This window comes from Salmo salar, chromosome 05 (genome assembly GCF_965601325.2).
Source record: "Salmo salar chromosome 05, fSalSal1, whole genome shotgun sequence".
NCBI classification, from domain to species: domain Eukaryota; kingdom Metazoa; phylum Chordata; class Actinopteri; order Salmoniformes; family Salmonidae; genus Salmo; species Salmo salar.
Window position 1 is genome coordinate 91,296,594 of NC_138295.1, and position 21,484 is coordinate 91,318,077.

At 44.0% G+C, this 21,484-nt stretch overlaps 1 protein-coding gene across 1 annotated transcript in view; it reads left to right on the forward strand.

The window, feature by feature from the left end:
• The window catches only part of segn (Secretagogin), an 83,570-nt gene extending 66,322 nt beyond the window's left edge, over nucleotides 1-17,248 (forward strand). The window contains 5 exon segments of the mRNA NM_001140072.1: nucleotides 13,480-13,535; nucleotides 14,192-14,237; nucleotides 14,341-14,400; nucleotides 15,424-15,492; nucleotides 16,045-17,248. Coding sequence (NP_001133544.1) covers nucleotides 13,480-13,535; nucleotides 14,192-14,237; nucleotides 14,341-14,400; nucleotides 15,424-15,492; nucleotides 16,045-16,176 — 363 coding nt within the window. The 3' untranslated portion in view covers nucleotides 16,177-17,248.
• Nucleotides 17,249-21,484: the final 4,236 nt, after the last annotated feature.

Consider the following 21,484-nt stretch of genomic DNA (forward strand, 5'->3'; position numbering starts at 1 on the left):
CCATTAATTCAGTCATCAGTCTCTAGAACCATTAATGCAGTCATCAGTCTCTAATCAACCTAATGCAGTCATCAGTCTCTAGAACCATTAATGCAGTCATCAGTCTCTAGAACCATTAATGCAGTCATCAGTCTCTAGAACCATTAATGCAGTCATCAGTCTCTAATCAACCTAATGCAGTCATCAGTCTCTAGAACCATTAATGCAGTCATCAGTCTCTAATCAATCTAATGCAGTCATCAGTCTCTAATCAACCTAATGCAGTCATCAGTCTCTAATCAATCTAATGCAGTCATCAGTCTCTAATCAACCTAATGCAGTCATCAGTCTCTAGAACCATTAATGCAGTCATCAGTCTCTAGAACCATTAATGCAGTCATCAGTCTCTAGAACCATTAATGCAGTCATCAGTCTCTAGAACCATTAATGCAGTCATCAGTCTCTAGAACCATTAATGCAGTCATCAGTCTCTAGAACCATTAATGCAGTCATCAGTCTCTAATCAATCTAATGCAGTCATCAGTCTCTAATCAACCTAATGCAGTCATCAGTCTCTAATCAATCTAATGCAGTCATCAGTCTCTAGAACCATTAATGCAGTCATCAGTCTCTAGAACCATTAATGCAGTCATCAGTCTCTAGAACCATTAATGCAGTCATCAGTCTCTAATCAACCTAATGCAGTCATCAGTCTCTAGAACCATTAATGCAGTCATCAGTCTCAAGAACCATTAATGCAGTCATCAGTCTCTAATCAATCTAATGCAGTCATCAGTCTCTAGAACCATTAATGCAGTCATCAGTCTCTAGAACCATTAATGCAGTCATCAGTCTCTAGAACCGTTAATGCAGTCATCAGTCTCTAATCAACCTAATGCAGTCATCAGTCTCTAATCAATCTAATGCAGTCATCAGTCTCTAATCAATCTAATGCAGTCATCAGTCTCTAATCAACCTAATGCAGTCATCAGTCTCTAGAACCATTAATGCAGTCATCAGTCTCTAGAACCATTAATGCAGTCATCAGTCTCTAGAACCATTAATGCAGTCATCAGTCTCTAGAACCATTAATGCAGTCATCAGTCTCTAATCAACCTAATGCAGTCATCAGTCTCTAGAACCATTAATGCAGTCATCAGTCTCTAATCAACCTAATGCAGTCATCAGTCTCTAGAACCATTAATGCAGTCATCAGTCTCTAGAACCATTACTGCAGTCATCAGTCTCTAGAACCATTACTGCAGTCATCAGTCTCTAGAACCATTAATGCAGTCATCAGTCTCTAGAACCATTAATGCAGTCATCAGTCTCTAGAACCATTAATGCAGTCATCAGTCTCTAATCAACCTAATGCAGTCATCAGTCTCTAATCAATCTAATGCAGTCATCAGTCTCTAATCAATCTAATGCAGTCATCAGTCTCTAATCAATCTAATGCAGTCATCAGTCTCTAATCAACCTAATGCAGTCATCAGTCTCTAGAACCATTAATGCAGTCATCAGTCTCTAGAACCATTAATGCAGTCATCAGTCTCTAATCAAATTAATGCAGTCATCAGTCTCTAATCAACCTAATGCAGTCATCAGTCTCTAGTACCATTCATGCAGTCATCAGTCTCTAGAACCATTAATGCAGTCATCAGTCTCTAATCAATCTAATGCAGTCATCAGTCTCTAATCAACCTAATGCAGTCATCAGTCTCTAATCAACCTAATGCAGTCATCAGTCTCTAATCAACCTAATGCAGTCATCAGTCTCTAATCAATCTAATGCAGTCATCAGTCTCTAATCAATCTAATGCAGTCATCAGTCTCTAATCAACCTAATGCAGTCATCAGTCTCTAGAACCATTAATGCAGTCATCAGTCTCTAGAACCATTAATGCAGTCATCAGTCTCTAATCAAATTAATGCAGTCATCAGTCTCTAATCAACCTAATGCAGTCATCAGTCTCTAGTACCATTCATGCAGTCATCAGTCTCTAATCAACCTAATGCAGTCATCAGTCTCTAATCAATCTAATGCAGTCATCAGTCTCTAATCAATCTAATGCAGTCATCAGTCTCTAATCAATCTAATGCAGTCATCAGTCTCTAATCAACCTAATGCAGTCATCAGTCTCTAGAACCATTAATGCAGTCATCAGTCTCTAGAACCATTAATGCAGTCATCAGTCTCTAGAACCATTAATGCAGTCATCAGTCTCTAATCAACCTAATGCAGTCATCAGTCTCTAGAACCATTAATGCAGTCATCAGTCTCTAGAACCATTACTGCAGTCATCAGTCTCTAGAACCATTACTGCAGTCATCAGTCTCTAGAACCATTAATGCAGTCATCAGTCTCTAGAACCATTAATGCAGTCATCAGTCTCTAGAACCATTAATGCAGTCATCAGTCTCTAATCAACCTAATGCAGTCATCAGTCTCTAATCAATCTAATGCATTCATCAGTCTCTAATCAATCTAATGCAGTCATCAGTCTCTAATCAATCTAATGCAGTCATCAGTCTCTAATCAACCTAATGCAGTCATCAGTCTCTAGAACCATTAATGCAGTCATCAGTCTCTAGAACCATTAATGCAGTCATCAGCCTCTAATCAAATTAATGCAGTCATCAGTCTCTAATCAACCTAATGCAGTCATCAGTCTCTAGTACCATTCATGCAGTCATCAGTCTCTAGAACCATTAATGCAGTCATCAGTCTCTAATCAATCTAATGCAGTCATCAGTCTCTAATCAACCTAATGCAGTCATCAGTCTCTAATCAACCTAATGCAGTCATCAGTCTCTAATCAACCTAATGCAGTCATCAGTCTCTAATCAATCTAATGCAGTCATCAGTCTCTAATCAATCTAATGCAGTCATCAGTCTCTAATCAACCTAATGCAGTCATCAGTCTCTAGAACCATTAATGCAGTCATCAGTCTCTAGAACCATTAATGCAGTCATCAGTCTCTAATCAAATTAATGCAGTCATCAGTCTCTAATCAACCTAATGCAGTCATCAGTCTCTAGTACCATTCATGCAGTCATCAGTCTCTAATCAACCTAATGCAGTCATCAGTCTCTAATCAATCTAATGCAGTCATCAGTCTCTAATCAATCTAATGCAGTCATCAGTCTCTAATCAATCTAATGCAGTCATCAGTCTCTAATCAACCTAATGCAGTCATCAGTCTCTAGAACCATTAATGCAGTCATCAGTCTCTAGAACCATTAATGCAGTCATCAGTCTCTAGAACCATTAATGCAGTCATCAGTCTCTAATCAACCTAATGCAGTCATCAGTCTCTAGAACCATTAATGCAGTCATCAGTCTCTAGAACCATTAATGCAGTCATCAGTCTCTAGAACCATTAATGCAGTCATCAGTCTCTAATCAACCTAATGCAGTCATCAGTCTCTAGAACCATTAATGCAGTCATCAGTCTCAAGAACCATTAATGCAGTCATCAGTCTCTAATCAATCTAATGCAGTCATCAGTCTCTAGAACCATTAATGCAGTCATCAGTCTCTAGAACCATTAATGCAGTCATCAGTCTCTAGAACCGTTAATGCAGTCATCAGTCTCTAATCAACCTAATGCAGTCATCAGTCTCTAATCAATCTAATGCAGTCATCAGTCTCTAATCAATCTAATGCAGTCATCAGTCTCTAATCAATCTAATGCAGTCATCAGTCTCTAATCAACCTAATGCAGTCATCAGTCTCTAGAACCATTAATGCAGTCATCAGTCTCTAGAACCATTAATGCAGTCATCAGTCTCTAGAACCATTAATGCAGTCATCAGTCTCTAGAACCATTAATGCAGTCATCAGTCTCTAGAACCATTAATGCAGTCATCAGTCTCTAATCAACCTAATGCAGTCATCAGTCTCTAGAACCATTAATGCAGTCATCAGTCTCTAATCAACCTAATGCAGTCATCAGTCTCTAGAACCATTAATGCAGTCATCAGTCTCTAGAACCATTACTGCAGTCATCAGTCTCTAGAACCATTACTGCAGTCATCAGTCTCTAGAACCATTAATGCAGTCATCAGTCTCTAGAACCATTAATGCAGTCATCAGTCTCTAGAACCATTAATGCAGTCATCAGTCTCTAATCAACCTAATGCAGTCATCAGTCTCTAATCAATCTAATGCAGTCATCAGTCTCTAATCAATCTAATGCAGTCATCAGTCTCTAATCAATCTAATGCAGTCATCAGTCTCTAATCAACCTAATGCAGTCATCAGTCTCTAGAACCATTAATGCAGTCATCAGTCTCTAGAACCATTAATGCAGTCATCAGTCTCTAATCAAATTAATGCAGTCATCAGTCTCTAATCAACCTAATGCAGTCATCAGTCTCTAGTACCATTCATGCAGTCATCAGTCTCTAGAACCATTAATGCAGTCATCAGTCTCTAATCAATCTAATGCAGTCATCAGTCTCTAATCAACCTAATGCAGTCATCAGTCTCTAATCAACCTAATGCAGTCATCAGTCTCTAATCAACCTAATGCAGTCATCAGTCTCTAATCAATCTAATGCAGTCATCAGTCTCTAATCAATCTAATGCAGTCATCAGTCTCTAGAACCATTAATGCAGTCATCAGTCTCTAGAACCATTAATGCAGTCATCAGTCTCTAATCAACCTAATGCATTCATCAGTCTCTAATCAACCTAATGCAGTCATCAGTCTCTAGAACCATTAATGCAGTCATCAGTCTCTAGAACCATTAATGCAGTCATCAGTCTCTAATCAACCTAATGCAGTCATCAGTCTCTAGAACCATTAATGCAGTCATCAGTCTCTAGAACCATTAATGCAGTCATCAGTCTCTAGAACCATTACTGCAGTCATCAGTCTCTAGAACCATTAATGCAGTCATCAGTCTCTAATCAATCTAATGCAGTCATCAGTCTCTAATCAACCTAATGCAGTCATCAGTCTCTAATCAACCTAATGCAGTCATCAGTCTCTAATCAATCTAATGCAGTCATCAGTCTCTAATCAATCTAATGCAATCATCAGTCTCTAGAACCATTAATGCAGTCATCAGTCTCTAATCAACCTAATGCAGTCATCAGTCTCTAATCAATCTAATGCAGTCATCAGTCTCTAGCACCATTAATGCAGTCATCAGTCTCTAATCAACCTAATGCAGTCATCAGTCTCTAGAACCATTAATGCAGTCATCAGTCTCTAGAACCATTAATGCAGTCATCGTTCTCTAGAACCATTAATGCAGTCAAAAGTCTCTAATCAACCTAATGCAGTCATCAGTCTCTAGATCCATTAATGCAGTCATCAGTCTCTAGAACCATTAATGCAGTCATCAGTCTCTAATCAACCTAATGCAGTCATCAGTCTCTAATCAACCTAATGCAGTCATCAGTCTCTAATCAATCTAATGCAGTCATCAGTCTCTAATCAATCTAATGCAGTCATCAGTCTCTAGATCCATTAATGCAGCCATCAGTCTCTAATCAATCTAATGCAGTCATCAGTCTCTAGAACCATTAATGCAGTCATCAGTCTCTAATCAACCTAATGCAGTCATCAGTCTCTAGAACCATTAATGCAGTTATCAGTCTCTAGAACCATTAATGCAGTCATCAGTCTCTAGAACCATTAATGCAGTCATCAGTCTCTAATCAACCTAATGCAGTCATCAGTCTCTAGAACCATTAATGCAGTCATCAGTCTCTAATCAACCTAATGCAGTCATCAGTCTCTAATCAATCTAATGCAGTCATCAGTCTCTAGAACCATTAATGCAGTCATCAGTCTCTAGAACCATTAATGCAGTCATCAGTCTCTAGAACCATTAATGCAGTCATCAGTCTCTAATCAACCTAATGCAGTCATCAGTCTCTAGAACCATTAATGCAGTCATCAGTCTCAAGAACCATTAATGCAGTCATCAGTCTCTAATCAATCTAATGCAGTCATCAGTCTCTAGAACCATTAATGCAGTCATCAGTCTCTAGAACCATTAATGCAGTCATCAGTCTCTAGAACCGTTAATGCAGTCATCAGTCTCTAATCAACCTAATGCAGTCATCAGTCTCTAATCAATCTAATGCAGTCATCAGTCTCTAATCAATCTAATGCAGTCATCAGTCTCTAATCAACCTAATGCAGTCATCAGTCTCTAGAACCATTAATGCAGTCATCAGTCTCTAGAACCATTAATGCAGTCATCAGTCTCTAGAACCATTAATGCAGTCATCAGTCTCTAGAACCATTAATGCAGTCATCAGTCTCTAGAACCATTAATGCAGTCATCAGTCTCTAATCAACCTAATGCAGTCATCAGTCTCTAGAACCATTAATGCAGTCATCAGTCTCTAATCAACCTAATGCAGTCATCAGTCTCCAGAACCATTAATGCAGTCATCAGTCTCTAGAACCATTACTGCAGTCATCAGTCTCTAGAACCATTACTGCAGTCATCAGTCTCTAGAACCATTAATGCAGTCATCAGTCTCTAGAACCATTAATGCAGTCATCAGTCTCTAGAACCATTAATGCAGTCATCAGTCTCTAATCAACCTAATGCAGTCATCAGTCTCTAATCAATCTAATGCAGTCATCAGTCTCTAATCAATCTAATGCAGTCATCAGTCTCTAATCAATCTAATGCAGTCATCAGTCTCTAATCAACCTAATGCAGTCATCAGTCTCTAGAACCATTAATGCAGTCATCAGTCTCTAGAACCATTAATGCAGTCATCAGTCTCTAGAACCATTAATGCAGTCATCAGTCTCTAATCAACCTAATGCAGTCATCAGTCTCTAGAACCATTAATGCAGTCATCAGTCTCTAATCAACCTAATGCAGTCATCAGTCTCTAATCAACCTAATGCAGTCATCAGTCTCTAGAACCATTAATGCAGTCATCAGTCTCTAATCAATCTAATGCAGTCATCAGTCTCTAATCAATCTAATGCAGTCATCAGTCTCTAGAACCATTAATGCAGTCATCAGTCTCTAGAACCATTAATGCAGTCATCAGTCTCTAATCAATCTAATGCAGTCATCAGTCTCTAGAACCATTAATGCAGTCATCAGTCTCTAGAACCATTAATGCAGTCATCAGTCTCTAATCAATCTAATGCAGTCATCAGTCTCTAGAACCATTAATGCAGTCATCAGTCTCTAGAACCATTAATGCAGTCATCAGTCTCTAGAACCATTAATGCAATCATCAGTCTCTAGAACCATTAATGCAGTCATCAGTCTCTAATCAACCTAATGCAGTCATCAGTCTCTAGAACCATTAATGCAGTCATCAGTCTCTAGAACCATTAATGCAGTCATCAGTCTCTAATCAACCTAATGCAGTCATCAGTCTCTAGAACCATTAATGCAGTCATCAGTCTCTAGAACCATTAATGCAGTCATCAGTCTCTAATCAACCTAATGCAGTCATCAGTCTCTAGAACCATTAATGCAGTCATCAGTCTCAAGAACCATTAATGCAGTCATCAGTCTCTAATCAATCTAATGCAGTCATCAGTCTCTAGAACCATTAATGCAGTCATCAGTCTCTAGAACCATTAATGCAGTCATCAGTCTCTAGAACCGTTAATGCAGTCATCAGTCTCTAATCAACCTAATGCAGTCATCAGTCTGTAATCAATCTAATGCAGTCATCAGTCTCTAATCAATCTAATGCAGTCATCAGTCTCTAATCAACCTAATGCAGTCATCAGTCTCTAGAACCATTAATGCAGTCATCAGTCTCTAGAACCATTAATGCAGTCATCAGTCTCTAGAACCATTAATGCAGTCATCAGTCTCTAGAACCATTACTGCAGTCATCAGTCTCTAATCAACCTAATGCAGTCATCAGTCTCTATAACCATTAATGCAGTCATCAGTCTCTAATCAACCTAATGCAGTCATCAGTCTCTAGAACCATTAATGCAGTCATCAGTCTCTAGAACCATTACTGCAGTCATCAGTCTCTAGAACCATTACTGCAGTCATCAGTCTCTAGAACCATTAATGCAGTCATCAGTCTCTAGAACCATTAATGCAGTCATCAGTCTCTAGAACCATTAATGCAGTCATCAGTCTCTAATCAACCTAATGCAGTCATCAGTCTCTAATCAATCTAATGCAGTCATCAGTCTCTAATCAATCTAATGCAGTCATCAGTCTCTAATCAATCTAATGCAGTCATCAGTCTCTAATCAACCTAATGCAGTCATCAGTCTCTAGAACCATTAATGCAGTCATCAGTCTCTAGAACCATTAATGCAGTCATCAGTCTCTAGAACCATTAATGCAGTCATCAGTCTCTAATCAACCTAATGCAGTCATCAGTCTCTAGAACCATTAATGCAGTCATCAGTCTCTAATCAACCTAATGCAGTCATCAGTCTCTAATCAACCTAATGCAGTCATCAGTCTCTAGAACCATTAATGCAGTCATCAGTCTCTAATCAATCTAATGCAGTCATCAGTCTCTAATCAATCTAATGCAGTCATCAGTCTCTAGAACCATTAATGCAGTCATCAGTCTCTAGAACCATTAATGCAGTCATCAGTCTCTAATCAATCTAATGCAGTCATCAGTCTCTAGAACCATTAATGCAGTCATCAGTCTCTAGAACCATTAATGCAGTCATCAGTCTCTAATCAATCTAATGCAGTCATCAGTCTCTAGAACCATTAATGCAGTCATCAGTCTCTAGAACCATTAATGCAATCATCAGTCTCTAGAACCATTAATGCAGTCATCAGTCTCTAATCAACCTAATGCAGTCATCAGTCTCTAGAACCATTAATGCAGTCATCAGTCTCTAGAACCATTAATGCAGTCATCAGTCTCTAATCAACCTAATGCAGTCATCAGTCTCTAGAACCATTAATGCAGTCATCAGTCTCTAGAACCATTAATGCAGTCATCACTCTCTAATCAACCTAATGCAGTCATCAGTCTCTAGAACCATTAATGCAGTCATCAGTCTCTAGAACCATTACTGCGGGGTAAATGAACCTCATTGGTGGCTCTTTCAGAGTGCCTTTCATGTCACTGAAGGTGGTATAGATTCAGCAGGTAAATCTGGTTGCCGTGACGTTCATTACAACCCCCCGCTGTGTATAAACTGTACAGGGTCTTCAGGATGTTTAATATGTAGTTTTATTTAACCTTTATTTAACTAGGCAAGTCAGTTAAGAACAAATTCTTATTTACAATGACGGCCTAGGAACAGTGGGTTAACTGCCTTGTTCAGGGGCAGAACGACAGATTTTTACCTTGTCAGTTCAGGGATTCGATCCACCAACCTTTCGGTTACAGGCCCAACGCTCTAACCGCTAGGCTACCTACCGCCCCTACACTCTAACCACTAAGCTACCCACTAGGCTACCTACCGCCCCTACACTCTAACCACTGGGCTACCTGCCGTCCCTAAACTCTAACCACTAGGCTACCTGCCGCCCCTACACTCTAACCACTAAGCTACCCACTAGGCTACCTGCCGTCCCTACACTCTAACCACTAGGCTACCTGCCGCCCCTACACTCTAACCACTAGGCTACCTGCCGCCCCTACACTCTAACCACTAGGCTACCTGCCTCCCCTACACTCTAACCACTAAGCTACCCACTAGGCTACCTGCCGTCCCTACACTCTAACCACTAGGCTATCTGCCGTCCCTACACTCTAACCACTAGTCTACCTGCCGTCCCTACACTCTAACCACTAGTCTACCTGCCGCCCCTACGCTCTAACCACTAGTCTACCTGCTGACCCTGCGCTCTAACCACTAGTCTACCTGCCGCCCCTACGCTCTAACCACTAGTCTACCTGCCGCCCCTACACTCTAACCACTAGGCTACCTGCCGCCCCTACACTCTAACCACTAGGCTACCTGCCGTCCCTACACTCTAACCACTAGGCTACCTGCCGTCCCTACACTCTAACCACTAGGCTACCTGCCGCCCCTACACTCTAACCACTAGTCTACCTGCCGTCCCTACACTCTAACCACTAGTCTACCTGCCGTCCCTACACTCTAACCACTAGGCTACCTGCTTGCCCCTACAGTCTAACCACTAGGCTACCTGCCTGCCCCTACACTCTAACCACTAGTCTACCTGCCTGCCCCTACACTCTAACCACTAGGCTACCTGCCTGCCCCTACACTCTAACCACTAGGCTACCTGCTGCCCCTACACTCTAACCACAAGTCTACCTGCCTGCCCCTACACTCTAACCACAAGTCTACCTGCCTGCCCCTACAGTCTAATCACTAGGCTACCTGCCGTCCCTACACTCTAACCACTAGGCTACCTGCCTGCCACTACAGTCTAATCACTAGGCTACCTGCCGTCCCTCCACTCTAACCACTAGTCTACCTGCCGTCCCTACACTCTAACCACTAGGCTACCTGCCTCCCCTACACTCTAACCGCTAGGCTACCTGCCGCCCCTACACTCTAACCACTAGGCTATCTGCCGCCCCTACACTCTAACCACTAGGCTACCTGCCGCCCCTACACTCTAACCACTAGGCTACCTACCACCCCTACACTCTAACCACTAGTCTACCTGCCGTCCCTACACTCTAACCACTAGGCTACCTGCCGTCCCTACACTCTAACCACTAGTCTACCTGCTGTCCCTACACTCTAACCACTAGGCTACCTGCCTGCCCCTACACTCTAACCACTAGGCTACCTGCCCCTACACTCTAACCACTAGGCTACCTGCCGTCCCTACACTCTAACCACTAGGCTACCTGCCTGCCCCTACACTCTAACCACTAGGCAACCTGCCGCACCTATACTCTAACCACTAGGCTACCTGCCGTCCCTACACTCTAACCACTAGGCTACCTGCCTGCCCCTACAGTCTAATCACTAGGCTACCTGCCGTCCCTCCACTCTAACCACTAGTCTACCTGCCGTCCCTACACTCCAACCACTAGGCTACCTGCCTCCCCTACACTCTAACCGCTAGGCTACCTGCCGCCCCTACACTCTAACCACTAAGCTACCCACTAGTCTACCTGCCGTCCCTACACTCCAACCACTAGGCTACCTGCCTGCCCCTACACTCTAACCACTAGGCTACCTGCCCCTACACTCTAACCACTAGGCTACCTGCCCCTACACCCTAACCACTAGTCTACCTGCCGTCCCTACACTCTAACCTCTAGTCTACTTGCCGTCCCTACACTCTAACCACTAGGCTACCTGCCTGCCCCTACACTCTAACCACTAGGCTACCTGACGTCCCTACACTCTAACCACTAGGCTACCTGCCGCCCCTACACTCTAACCACTAGGCTACCTGCCGCCCCTACACTCTAACCACTAGTCTACCTGCCTGCCCCTACGCTCTAACCACTAGTCTACCTGCCGTCCCTACACTCTAACCACTAGTCTACCTGCCTGCCCCTACGCTCTAACCACTAGTCTACCTGCCGTCCCTACACTCTAACCACTAGTCTACCTGCCTGCCCCTACACTCTAACCACTAGGCTACCTGCCGTCCCTACACTCTAACCACTAGTCTACCTGCCTGCCCCTACACTCTAACCACTAGGCTACCTGCCTGCCCCTACACTCTAACCACTAGTCTACCTGCCGCCCCTACGCTCTAACCACTAGTCTACCTGCCGACCCTACACTCTAACCACTAGACTACCTGCCGTCCCTACACTCTAACCACTAGGCTACCTGCCTGCCCCTACACTCTAACCACTAGACTACCTGCCGCCCCTACACTCTAACCACTAGACTACCTGCCGTCCCTACACTCTAACCACTAGGCTACCTGCCGTCCCTACACTCTAACCACTAGGCTACCTGCCGCCCCTACACTCTAACCACTAGGCTACCTGCCTGCCCCTACACTCTAACCACTAGACTACCTGCCGCCCCTACACTCTAACCACTAGGCTACCTACCGTCCCTACACTCTAACCACTAGTCTACCTGCCGTCCCTACACTCTAACCACTAGGCTACCTGCCGTCCCTACACTCTAACCACTAGTCTACCTGACACCCCTACACTCTAACCACTAGGCTACCTGCTGTCCCTACACTCTAACCACCAGGCTACCTGCCGTCCCTACACTCTAACCACTAGGCTACCTGCCGCTCCGATGTGGCTTGTTCCCAGACTCCTGTGAAAGGGTCATCGCATTATACTGGCACCTGTCACCGACTTGTTTTTCCAATCTTATCTATACCCTGAGGCTTGTTCCCTTCTCTGAAAACGTTCTAACTTCTGCTCTAACGTTAAATGGACTTCCCTGACTCAGATTCCCAGTGAGGAGAAAATGGCTTCATCCTGCAGCCAGGTGTGGTCTCTCTCTCTCCAGTTCATCAGACAGGGTAGTGTGTTCCCAAATGGCATCCTATTCCTTATGGGCCCTGGTCAAAAGTAGTACACTATATAGGGAATAGGGAGTCATTTGGGACCGTGACAGGGCTATGTTGTGGCAGCCAGCAGCAGATCACTCTGTCCAGCTGTATTAATCATCTCATCTAACAGACTGATATTAGATTACCAGTGTCTGGTGGGAGACTGTCACACCTCTCATACCGATTCACTCTGTCTGTCTCTCACCCTGGCCTGTCTGTCTCTCACCCTGGCCTGTCTGTCTCTCACCCTGCCCTGGTCTGGCATCACCCTGTCTGTCTCTCACCCTGGCCTGTCTGTCTCTCACCCTGGCCTGTCTGTCTCTCACCCTGGCCTGTCTGTCTCTCACCCTGGCCTGGTCTGACATCACCCTGTCTGTCTCTCACCCTGGCCTGTCTGTCTCTCACCCTGGCCTGTCTGTCTCTCACCCTGGCCTGGTCTGGCATCACCCCGTTCTCGTTAGAGTACCTCTAACCTATCTATCATATTTATTTTCAAAGAGAGTGACTGTCAAAATGGCAGGTTGACCTTTATTGTCAAGAGTCTTGTCTTGGAGGCAGAGCTGAGAGATTTCCCCTTAGATAGGCCAGCTGCAAAGTCGAAATTGCCTATATTGTAAAAATGTACGAAAACAAAAATGTGCCTTTAAGGTTAGGGATAGGCATTAGGCTTAGCAGTGTGGTTAAGGTTAGGGTTAGGCATTAGGCTTAGCAGTGTGGTTAAGGTTAGGGTTAGGCATTAGGCTTAGCAGTGTGGTTAAGGTTAGGGTTAGGCATTAGGCTTAGCAGTGTGGTTAAGGTTAGGGTTAGGCATTAGGCTTAGCAGTGTGGTTAAGGTTAGGGTTGGGTTTAATCACGTTGTGGCATTTCCACTCTGCAGAGCTGCCTCCAGAACAAGATTCATAATGAAAACGCTAACCTGCGTCAGTGTGTTTATTTGTGCTCAGATCTAAACCATTGACAAACATGTTTAGTTGGCTTTTTTAAGCAGGAAAACCAGTAATCGCCAAATATATGTAATATCTCCATTGGTCGGTCTTGAACCAAAATTACACATGTTTTATTATGCATCAATTCCTTTTTTCTAACAGATGAAGATTTTTGACAAAAATAAGGATGGTCGCTTGGATCTGAACGATTTGGCCAGGTACTTCTAATTGACTCTATTACAATTCTGAATACTGAACCGTTTGGCCAGGTACTTCTAATTGACTCTATTACAATTCTGAATACTGAACCGTTTGGCCAGGTACTTCTAATTGACTCTATTACAATTCTGAATACTGAACCGTTTGGCCAGGTACTTCTGATTGACTCTATTACAATTCTGAATACCGAACCGTTTGGCCAGGTACTTCTAATTGACTCTATTACAATTCTGAATACTGAACCGTTTGGCCAGGTACTTCTAATTGACTCTATTACAATTCTGAATACTGAACCATTTGGCCAGGTACTTCTAATTGACTCTATTACAATTCTGAATACTGAACCGTTTGGTCAGGTACTTCTAATTGACTCTATTACAATTCTGAATACTGAACCATTTGGCCAGGTACTTCTAATTGACTCTATTACAATTCTGAATACTGAACCGTTTGGCCAGGTACTTCTAATTGACTCTATTACAATTCTGAATACTGAACCGTTTGGCCAGGTACTTCTCATTGACTCTATTACAATTCTGAATACTGAACCATTTGGTCAGGTACTTCTAATTGACTGTATACTGTAGTACCAATACCTTTTCTAACTATGCTGTTTTGCTGATCAAATTGTTGTTTATTTCACGTTTTCCTTTAGGATCCTGGCTCTAGAAGAGAATTTCATGCTACAGTTCAAAATGGATGTGAGTTCAGTTGATGTGTTTCTCCGAATGCTCCTTACATTACTCTGCTAAATCTTCTTAGGAAATGGAAGATGAAACTAACCGTAATCGACTCTGTTTACAGGCCTCCAGTCAAGAAGACAGAAAGAGAGACTTTGACAAAATATTCAACCACTATGATGTTGTGAGTACAGACAGAATGATAAATAATGTTTTGTTGTTTAAAGTGCCCAACTCTAAAATGCTTTGTTGATCTTTGTAGTTACAACACTTAAACTCTTATCCATCACTTCTTTCGTCACTTCTTTCATCAAAAAGATGACTGCTATGGTGTGTGGTCATCCACACCCCCTCCCAAAATGGCTGCTGTGCCATTTCTTCCACTTGCATTACTTGACATAGATCCTGAAAAACTACATGTGTTTACTAAATCCCTTGGGGCTGGGATGTTGGATTTGATTTGCAGCGCAACTGCTTCCTCTATATGGTCTGTAAATTAAATATGAGTTGCAAAACAAGGATGTTTGGTCTGCATTCAGAGAAATGAGATTACAATTTTGGCATGATGACCTTTTAATGAGTTCTATGTTCTCTCTTCTCCATTGGTCAGAGTAACAACGGAGCTTTTAATGAGTTCTATGTTCTATGTTCTCTCTTCTCCATTGGTCAGAGTAACAACGGAGCTTTTAATGAGTTCTATGTTCTCTCTTCTCCATTGGTCAGAGTAACACCGGAGCTTTTAATGAGTTCTATGTTCTCTCTTCTCCATTGGTCAGAGTCACACCGGAGCTTTTAATGAGTTCTATGTTCTCTCTTCTCCATTGGTCAGAGTAACACCGGAGCTTTTAATGAGTTCTATGTTCTCTCTTCTCCATTGGTCAGAGTAACACCGGAGCTTTTAATGAGTTCTATGTTCTCTCTTCTCCATTGGTCAGAGTAACACCGGAGCTTTTAATGAGTTCTATGTTCTCTCTTCTCCATTGGTCAGAGTCACACCGGAGCTTTTAATGAGTTCTATGTTCTCTCTTCTCCATTGGTCAGAGTAACACCGGAGCTTTTAATGAGTTCTATGTTCTCTCTTCTCCATTGGTCAGAGTAACACCGGAGCTTTTAATGAGTTCTATGTTCTATGTTCTCTCTTCTCCATTGGTCAGAGTAACACCGGAGCTTTTAATGAGTTCTATGTTCTCTCTTCTCCATTGGTCAGAGTCACACCGGAGCTTTGGAAGGACCAGAGGTGGATGGCTTTGTAAAAGACATGATGGAACTGGTCAGGGTAAGAATATCAGACAATATCTTTATGAATGTGCCACAAACATGTTCCTATTATAATTGACTATTGTATTTGTAAAGGTCATGTGTTTGTCATAACATGGGACTATGCATGTTCCTATAATAATCTACTCTATGTCTTGTAAAGGTCATGTTTATGTAAAGGTCATGTGGGACAATATTGTGTTGGGAAAGGTAGAATTGGTGTCTATTGTTTTATCCTGTTGTGTTGTATATCTTTATGAGTCAGTCTTAACATGTTCCTATATGATACCTATTGTGTATGTCCTTGTTATGAACATGCTTCTATCTGATACATCTCTGTCCTGGCTGGCCCAAAGGACATCTATTGTGTCCAGTGTTCTCTGTATCCATCAAAAACAGATGAAATCCTTCACCTCTTGACCTCAAGGAACTTACAGAATACATTAACTTTAGCCCACACATTCAATAGATCTTAATTGTCCCGGAAGAGCAGTTTTTGTGCAATATAAAATACATCTATACAAACATAGTTTGACTACTAATGTGTTTTACCTGTTGATCTTCCATCCAGCCCAGCATCACTGGTCCAGAGCTGGACAAACTGAGGGCTGTGCTGCTGGGACACTGTGACGTCAACAAAGATGGAAAGATCCAGAGGAATGAGCTAGCGCTGTGCCTGGGAATGAAGCCCAATAAGGCCTAGGTTTCCCCAAACAGAGAAGAGCTCTACTACTGATCCTTCCCCTCACTGTGATGCATCCAGAACACCCAGAACTTTATGTCCAATCTTCAAAAACAACAGCTGCTAGTGTTTTAGCATGTTGTGGAACAAGCACTGTTCTGAATGATATCAATTGTATTTTCTTGTGATAGATTCAAAATAATACTGGTAAATGAATACAGAATAATACAGGTAGCCTACTGGTAAATGAATACAGAATAATACAGGTAGCCTACTGGTAAATGAATACAGAATAATACATGTAGCCTACTGGTAAATGAATACAGAATAATACATGTAGTCTACTGGTAAATGAATACAGAATAATACAGGTAGCCTACTGGTAAATGAATGCAGAATAATACAGGTAGTCTACTGGTAAATGAATACAGAATAATACAGGTAGCCTACTGGTAAATGAATACAGAATAATACAGGTAGCCTACTGGTAAATTAATACAGAATAATACATGTAGCCTACTGGTAAATTAATACAGAACAATACAGGTAGCCTACTGGTAAATTAATACAGAATAATACAGGTAGTCTACTGGTAAATTAATACAGAATAATACAGGTAGCCTACTGGTAAATGAATACAGAATAATACATGTAGCCTACTGGTAAATGAATACAGAATAATACATGTAGCCTACTGGTAAATGAATACAGAAGAATACAGGTAGCCTACTGGTAAATGAATACAGAATAATACATGTAGCCTACTGGTAAATTAATACAGAATAATACAGGTAGCCTACTGGTAAATTAATACAGAATAATACAGGTAGTCTACTGGTAAATTAATACAGAATAATACAGGTAGTCTACTGGTAAATGAAAGTGTATCTATTTGAAAAAGCAGGAGAATGCTCAATGTTCAAGACTGTGTTGTGAATGATGCTTATATTTTTCCTGTTGTGTTTTGTTGGCCTGGCCATAGCTAGCTATTGGGCAATTTGCATGTAGTTCTGTATTGTACATTAGGTGAGTTGCTGTTTTTAATATTATATGATGATGTTTAACAATGATAATTAAATCAAGAATAGTGGTACTTGGTGTTGTGTACTTTGTTACAGATACATTTAACATTAGTGCGTACAATACTGCCTGTGTATACAGTACCACTGGGCAGTGATTAAGAGCATTGGGCCAATAGCCAACATTTTACACTTCTGTTAATTATATAGCGCCACTAAATATGCACATTATATTTACTTAACCCAGGGATCATCAACTAGATTCAGCCACGGGTTTTTTTGGATGGTCTGGGGGCCAGAACATAATTACAGATCAATTTGTGGACTGCAAATTGACCGCAAGAAGCCCAAACAGATAAAATATGAGATTAAAACATAATAATTTCAAACCTTGCTTATATTTGTATACGATCACATGTTTCTCTCTATTATACTTGGGAACAGATTTTCTTAAATTAAATTCACTAGGAGCTGATTTTTTTGGGCTCAGAAAACTTTGGAGGCCAAATAAAACCACCTGCAGGCTAAATTCGGCCCGCGGTCCGCCAGTTGGCAAACCCTGACTCAACCCATCTACACAGGCTGGAGATATAGAACTAACAGTCATTCATGACCTTAGAACGGAATCCAGAGTTGTCCTCAGAGCCACTGCGCTCTGGTCAAAAGTAGGGCACTATTTAAGGAATAGGGTGTAATTTGGAACACATACTGTAGGTGTAACAGCTGCAGGAGTGCTGACAGGTTCCCTACATGCTACAGTAATGGTTTGTATGGTCTATGCTGTTTGCTGGGAGAGAGAGGGAAGTATATTACACTACTCATTTGATTGTGGTAAATAAACTGGTTATCTAAAAAAGTAACTCCTTGAAAATATTCCAGCTGCATTCAGATCCATAAACAGACAGATAAGAATCATTGTGTAAATGTTGTGGAGGGGAGGGCTCGTAGGGCTTTGGTCAAAAGTAGTGCACTATATATGGAATAGGGTTCCATTTGGGATGCAGGTGTAATGAAGTGAACGCAGCTTGTGCTCCAGTTGAGAGGTTAGGTCACCATAGAAACCCATTCATTCATTCAGGAGTGGTTGGGTGGGTGGGATATCTCAATCAGCAAGCACCTGACAGAACAAACATGGTTGAGTCATCAACATCTGGTGTGTTTCCCTACAGCGCCTGTATACAGAAAGGAAACGACAAACTGCTACGGTACAAAACAGATACATTCACTTTTTTTTCTGTCGTGACAGGATCTCTGAGTCTGATATGACCTCAATACATTTTGGGGGCTGCAGCAGATTTCCTGTAAGCAGCTGATAAAACCATGCGCTGATCTAATTGGATAAAAAAAAACACTTGACAGGATGTTCGTTGCATGTTGGAGAAAAACTCATTACTGTGTCAGATGCTGTCTTTATGTGACTGACAAAACTCTCAGAATGCATATAGAACCTCAAGGCCATCAGAATGTTAAACAGCCATCACTAACACAGAGAGGCTGCTGCCTACATATAGACTTGAAATCATTGGACACTTCAATAAATGGATCACTAGTCACTTTAATCATGTTTACATATCTTGCACTACTCATTTCACATGTATATATTGTATTTTATATCATCTATTGTATCTTGCCTATGCCGCTCGGTCATTGCTCATCCATATATTTATATGTATATATTCTTATTCCATTCCTTTACTTAGATTAGTGTGTATTAGGTAGTTGTTGTGGAATTGTTAGATTACTTGTTAGATATTACTGCACTGTTGGAACTAGCAGCACAAGCACTTCGCTACACTCACATTAACATCTGCTAACCATGTGTATGTGACCAATACGATTTGATTTGAATGGTTTAGTTTAATTGATTAGGATCAACATTAGCCATTGTACATGCAGGAGCTACCCTTCCTGTGGTCCACAAATAAAACGGAACAGAAATAGAGTTCACACTTTTCTAGCTGAGCTCTGAAACTAAAATGTGTGATAATTATCAACATAGCTAGAAGAGGACCAGCTACCCCCTAGAGGAGGACCAGCTACCCCCCTAAAGGAGGACCAGCTACCCCCCTAAAGGAGGACCAGCTACCCCCCTAGAGGAGGACCAGCTACCCCCCTAAAGGAGGACCAGCTACCCCCCTAGAGGAGGACCAGCTACCCCCTATAGGAGGACCAGCTACCCCCCTAGAGGAGGACCAGCTACCCCCCTAGAGGAGGACCAGCTACCCCCCTAGAGGAGGACCAGCTACCCTCCTAGAGGAGGACCAGCTACCCCCTAGAGGAGGACCAGCTACCTCATAGAGGAGGACCAGCTACCCCCCCAGAGGAGCGCCAGCTACCCCCTAGAGGAAGACCAGCTACCCCCCTAAAGGAGGACCAGCTACCCCCCTAGGGGAGGACCAGCTACCCCCTTAGAGGAGGACCAGCTACCCCCCTAGAGGAAGACCAGCTACCCCCCTAAAGGAGGACCAGCTACCCCCCTAGGGGAGGACCAGCTACCCCCCTAGGGGAGGACCAGCTACCCCCCTAGGGGAGGACCAGCTACCCCCCTAAAGGAGGACCAGCTACCCCCCTGGGGGAGGACCAGCTACCCCCCTAAAGGAGGACCAGCTACCCCCCTAAAGGAGGACCAGCTACCCCCCTAGAGGAGGACCAGCTACCCCCCTAAAGGACGACCAGCTACCCCCTAGAGGAGGACCAGCTACCCCCTAGAGGAGGACCAGCTACCCCCCTAGAGGAGGACCAGCTACCCCCCTAGAGGAGGACCAGCAACCCCCTAGAGGAGGACCAGCTACCCCCTAGAGGAGGACCAGTGACCCCCCTAGAGGAGGACCAGCGAACCCCTAGAGGAGGACCAGCTACCCCCCTAAAGGAGGACCAGCTACCCCCCTAGGGGAGGACCAGCTACCCCCTAGAGGAGGACCAGCCATCCCCCTAGAGGAGGACCAGCTACCGCCCTTGAGGAGGACCAGCTACCCCCCTTGAGGAGGACCAGCTACCGCCCTTGAGGAGGACCAGCTACCCCCCTTGAGGAGGACCAGCTACCCTCATAGAGGAGGACCAGCTACCCCCCTAGAGGAAGACCAGCTACCCCCCTAAAGGAGGACTAGCTACCCCACTAGGGGAGGACCAGCTACCCCCTTAGAGGAGGACCAGCTACCCCCCTAGAGGAAGACCAGCTACCCCCCTAAAGGAGGACCAGCTACCCCCCCAGAGGAGCGCCAGCTACCCCCTAGAGGAAGACCAGCTACCCCCCTAAAGGAGGACCAGCTACCCCCCTAAAGGAGGACCAGCTACCCCCCTAGGGGAGGACCAGCTACCCCCCTAAAGGAGGACCAGCTACCCCCCTAGGGGAGGACCAGCTACCCCCCTAGAGGAGGACCAGCTACCCCCCTAAAGGAGGACCAGCTACCCCCCTAGGGGAGGACCAGCTACCCCCCTAAAGGAGGACCAGCTACCCCCCTAAAGGAGGACCAGCTACCCCCCTAGAGGAGGACCAGCTACCCCCCTAAAGGACGACCAGCTACCCCCTAGAGGAGGACCAGCTACCCCCTAGAGGAGGACCAGCTACCCCCCTAAAGGAGGACCAGCTACCCCCCTAGGGGAGGACCAGCTACCCCCCTAGGGGAGGACCAGCTACCCCCCTAAAGGAGGACCAGCTACCCCCCTGGGGGAGGACCAGCTACCCCCCTAAAGGAGGACCAGCTACCCCCCTAAAGGAGGACCAGCTACCCCCCTAGAGGAGGACCAGCTACCCCCCTAAAGGACGACCAGCTACCCCCTAGAGGAGGACCAGCTACCCCCTAGGGGAGGACCAGCTACCCCCCTAAAGGAGGACCAGCTACCGCCCTTGAGGAGGACCAGCTACCCCCCTTGAGGAGGACCAGCTACCGCCCTTGAGGAGGACCAGCTACCCCCCTTGAGGAGGACCAGCTACCCTCATAGAGGAGGACCAGCTACCCCCCTAGAGGAAGACCAGCTACCCCCCTAAAGGAGGACTAGCTACCCCACTAGGGGAGGACCAGCTACCCCCTTAGAGGAGGACCAGCTACCCCCCTAGAGGAAGACCAGCTACCCCCCTAAAGGAGGACCAGCTACCCCACTAGGGGAGGACCAGCTACCCCCTTAGAGGAGGACCAGCTACCCCCCTAGAGGAAGACCAGCTACCCCCCTAAAGGAGGACCAGCTACCCCCCTAAAGGAGGACCAGCTACCCCCCTAGGGGAGGACCAGCTACCCCCCTAAAGGAGGACCAGCTACCCCCCTAGGGGAGGACCAGCTACCCCCCTAGAGGAGGACCAGCTACCCCCCTAA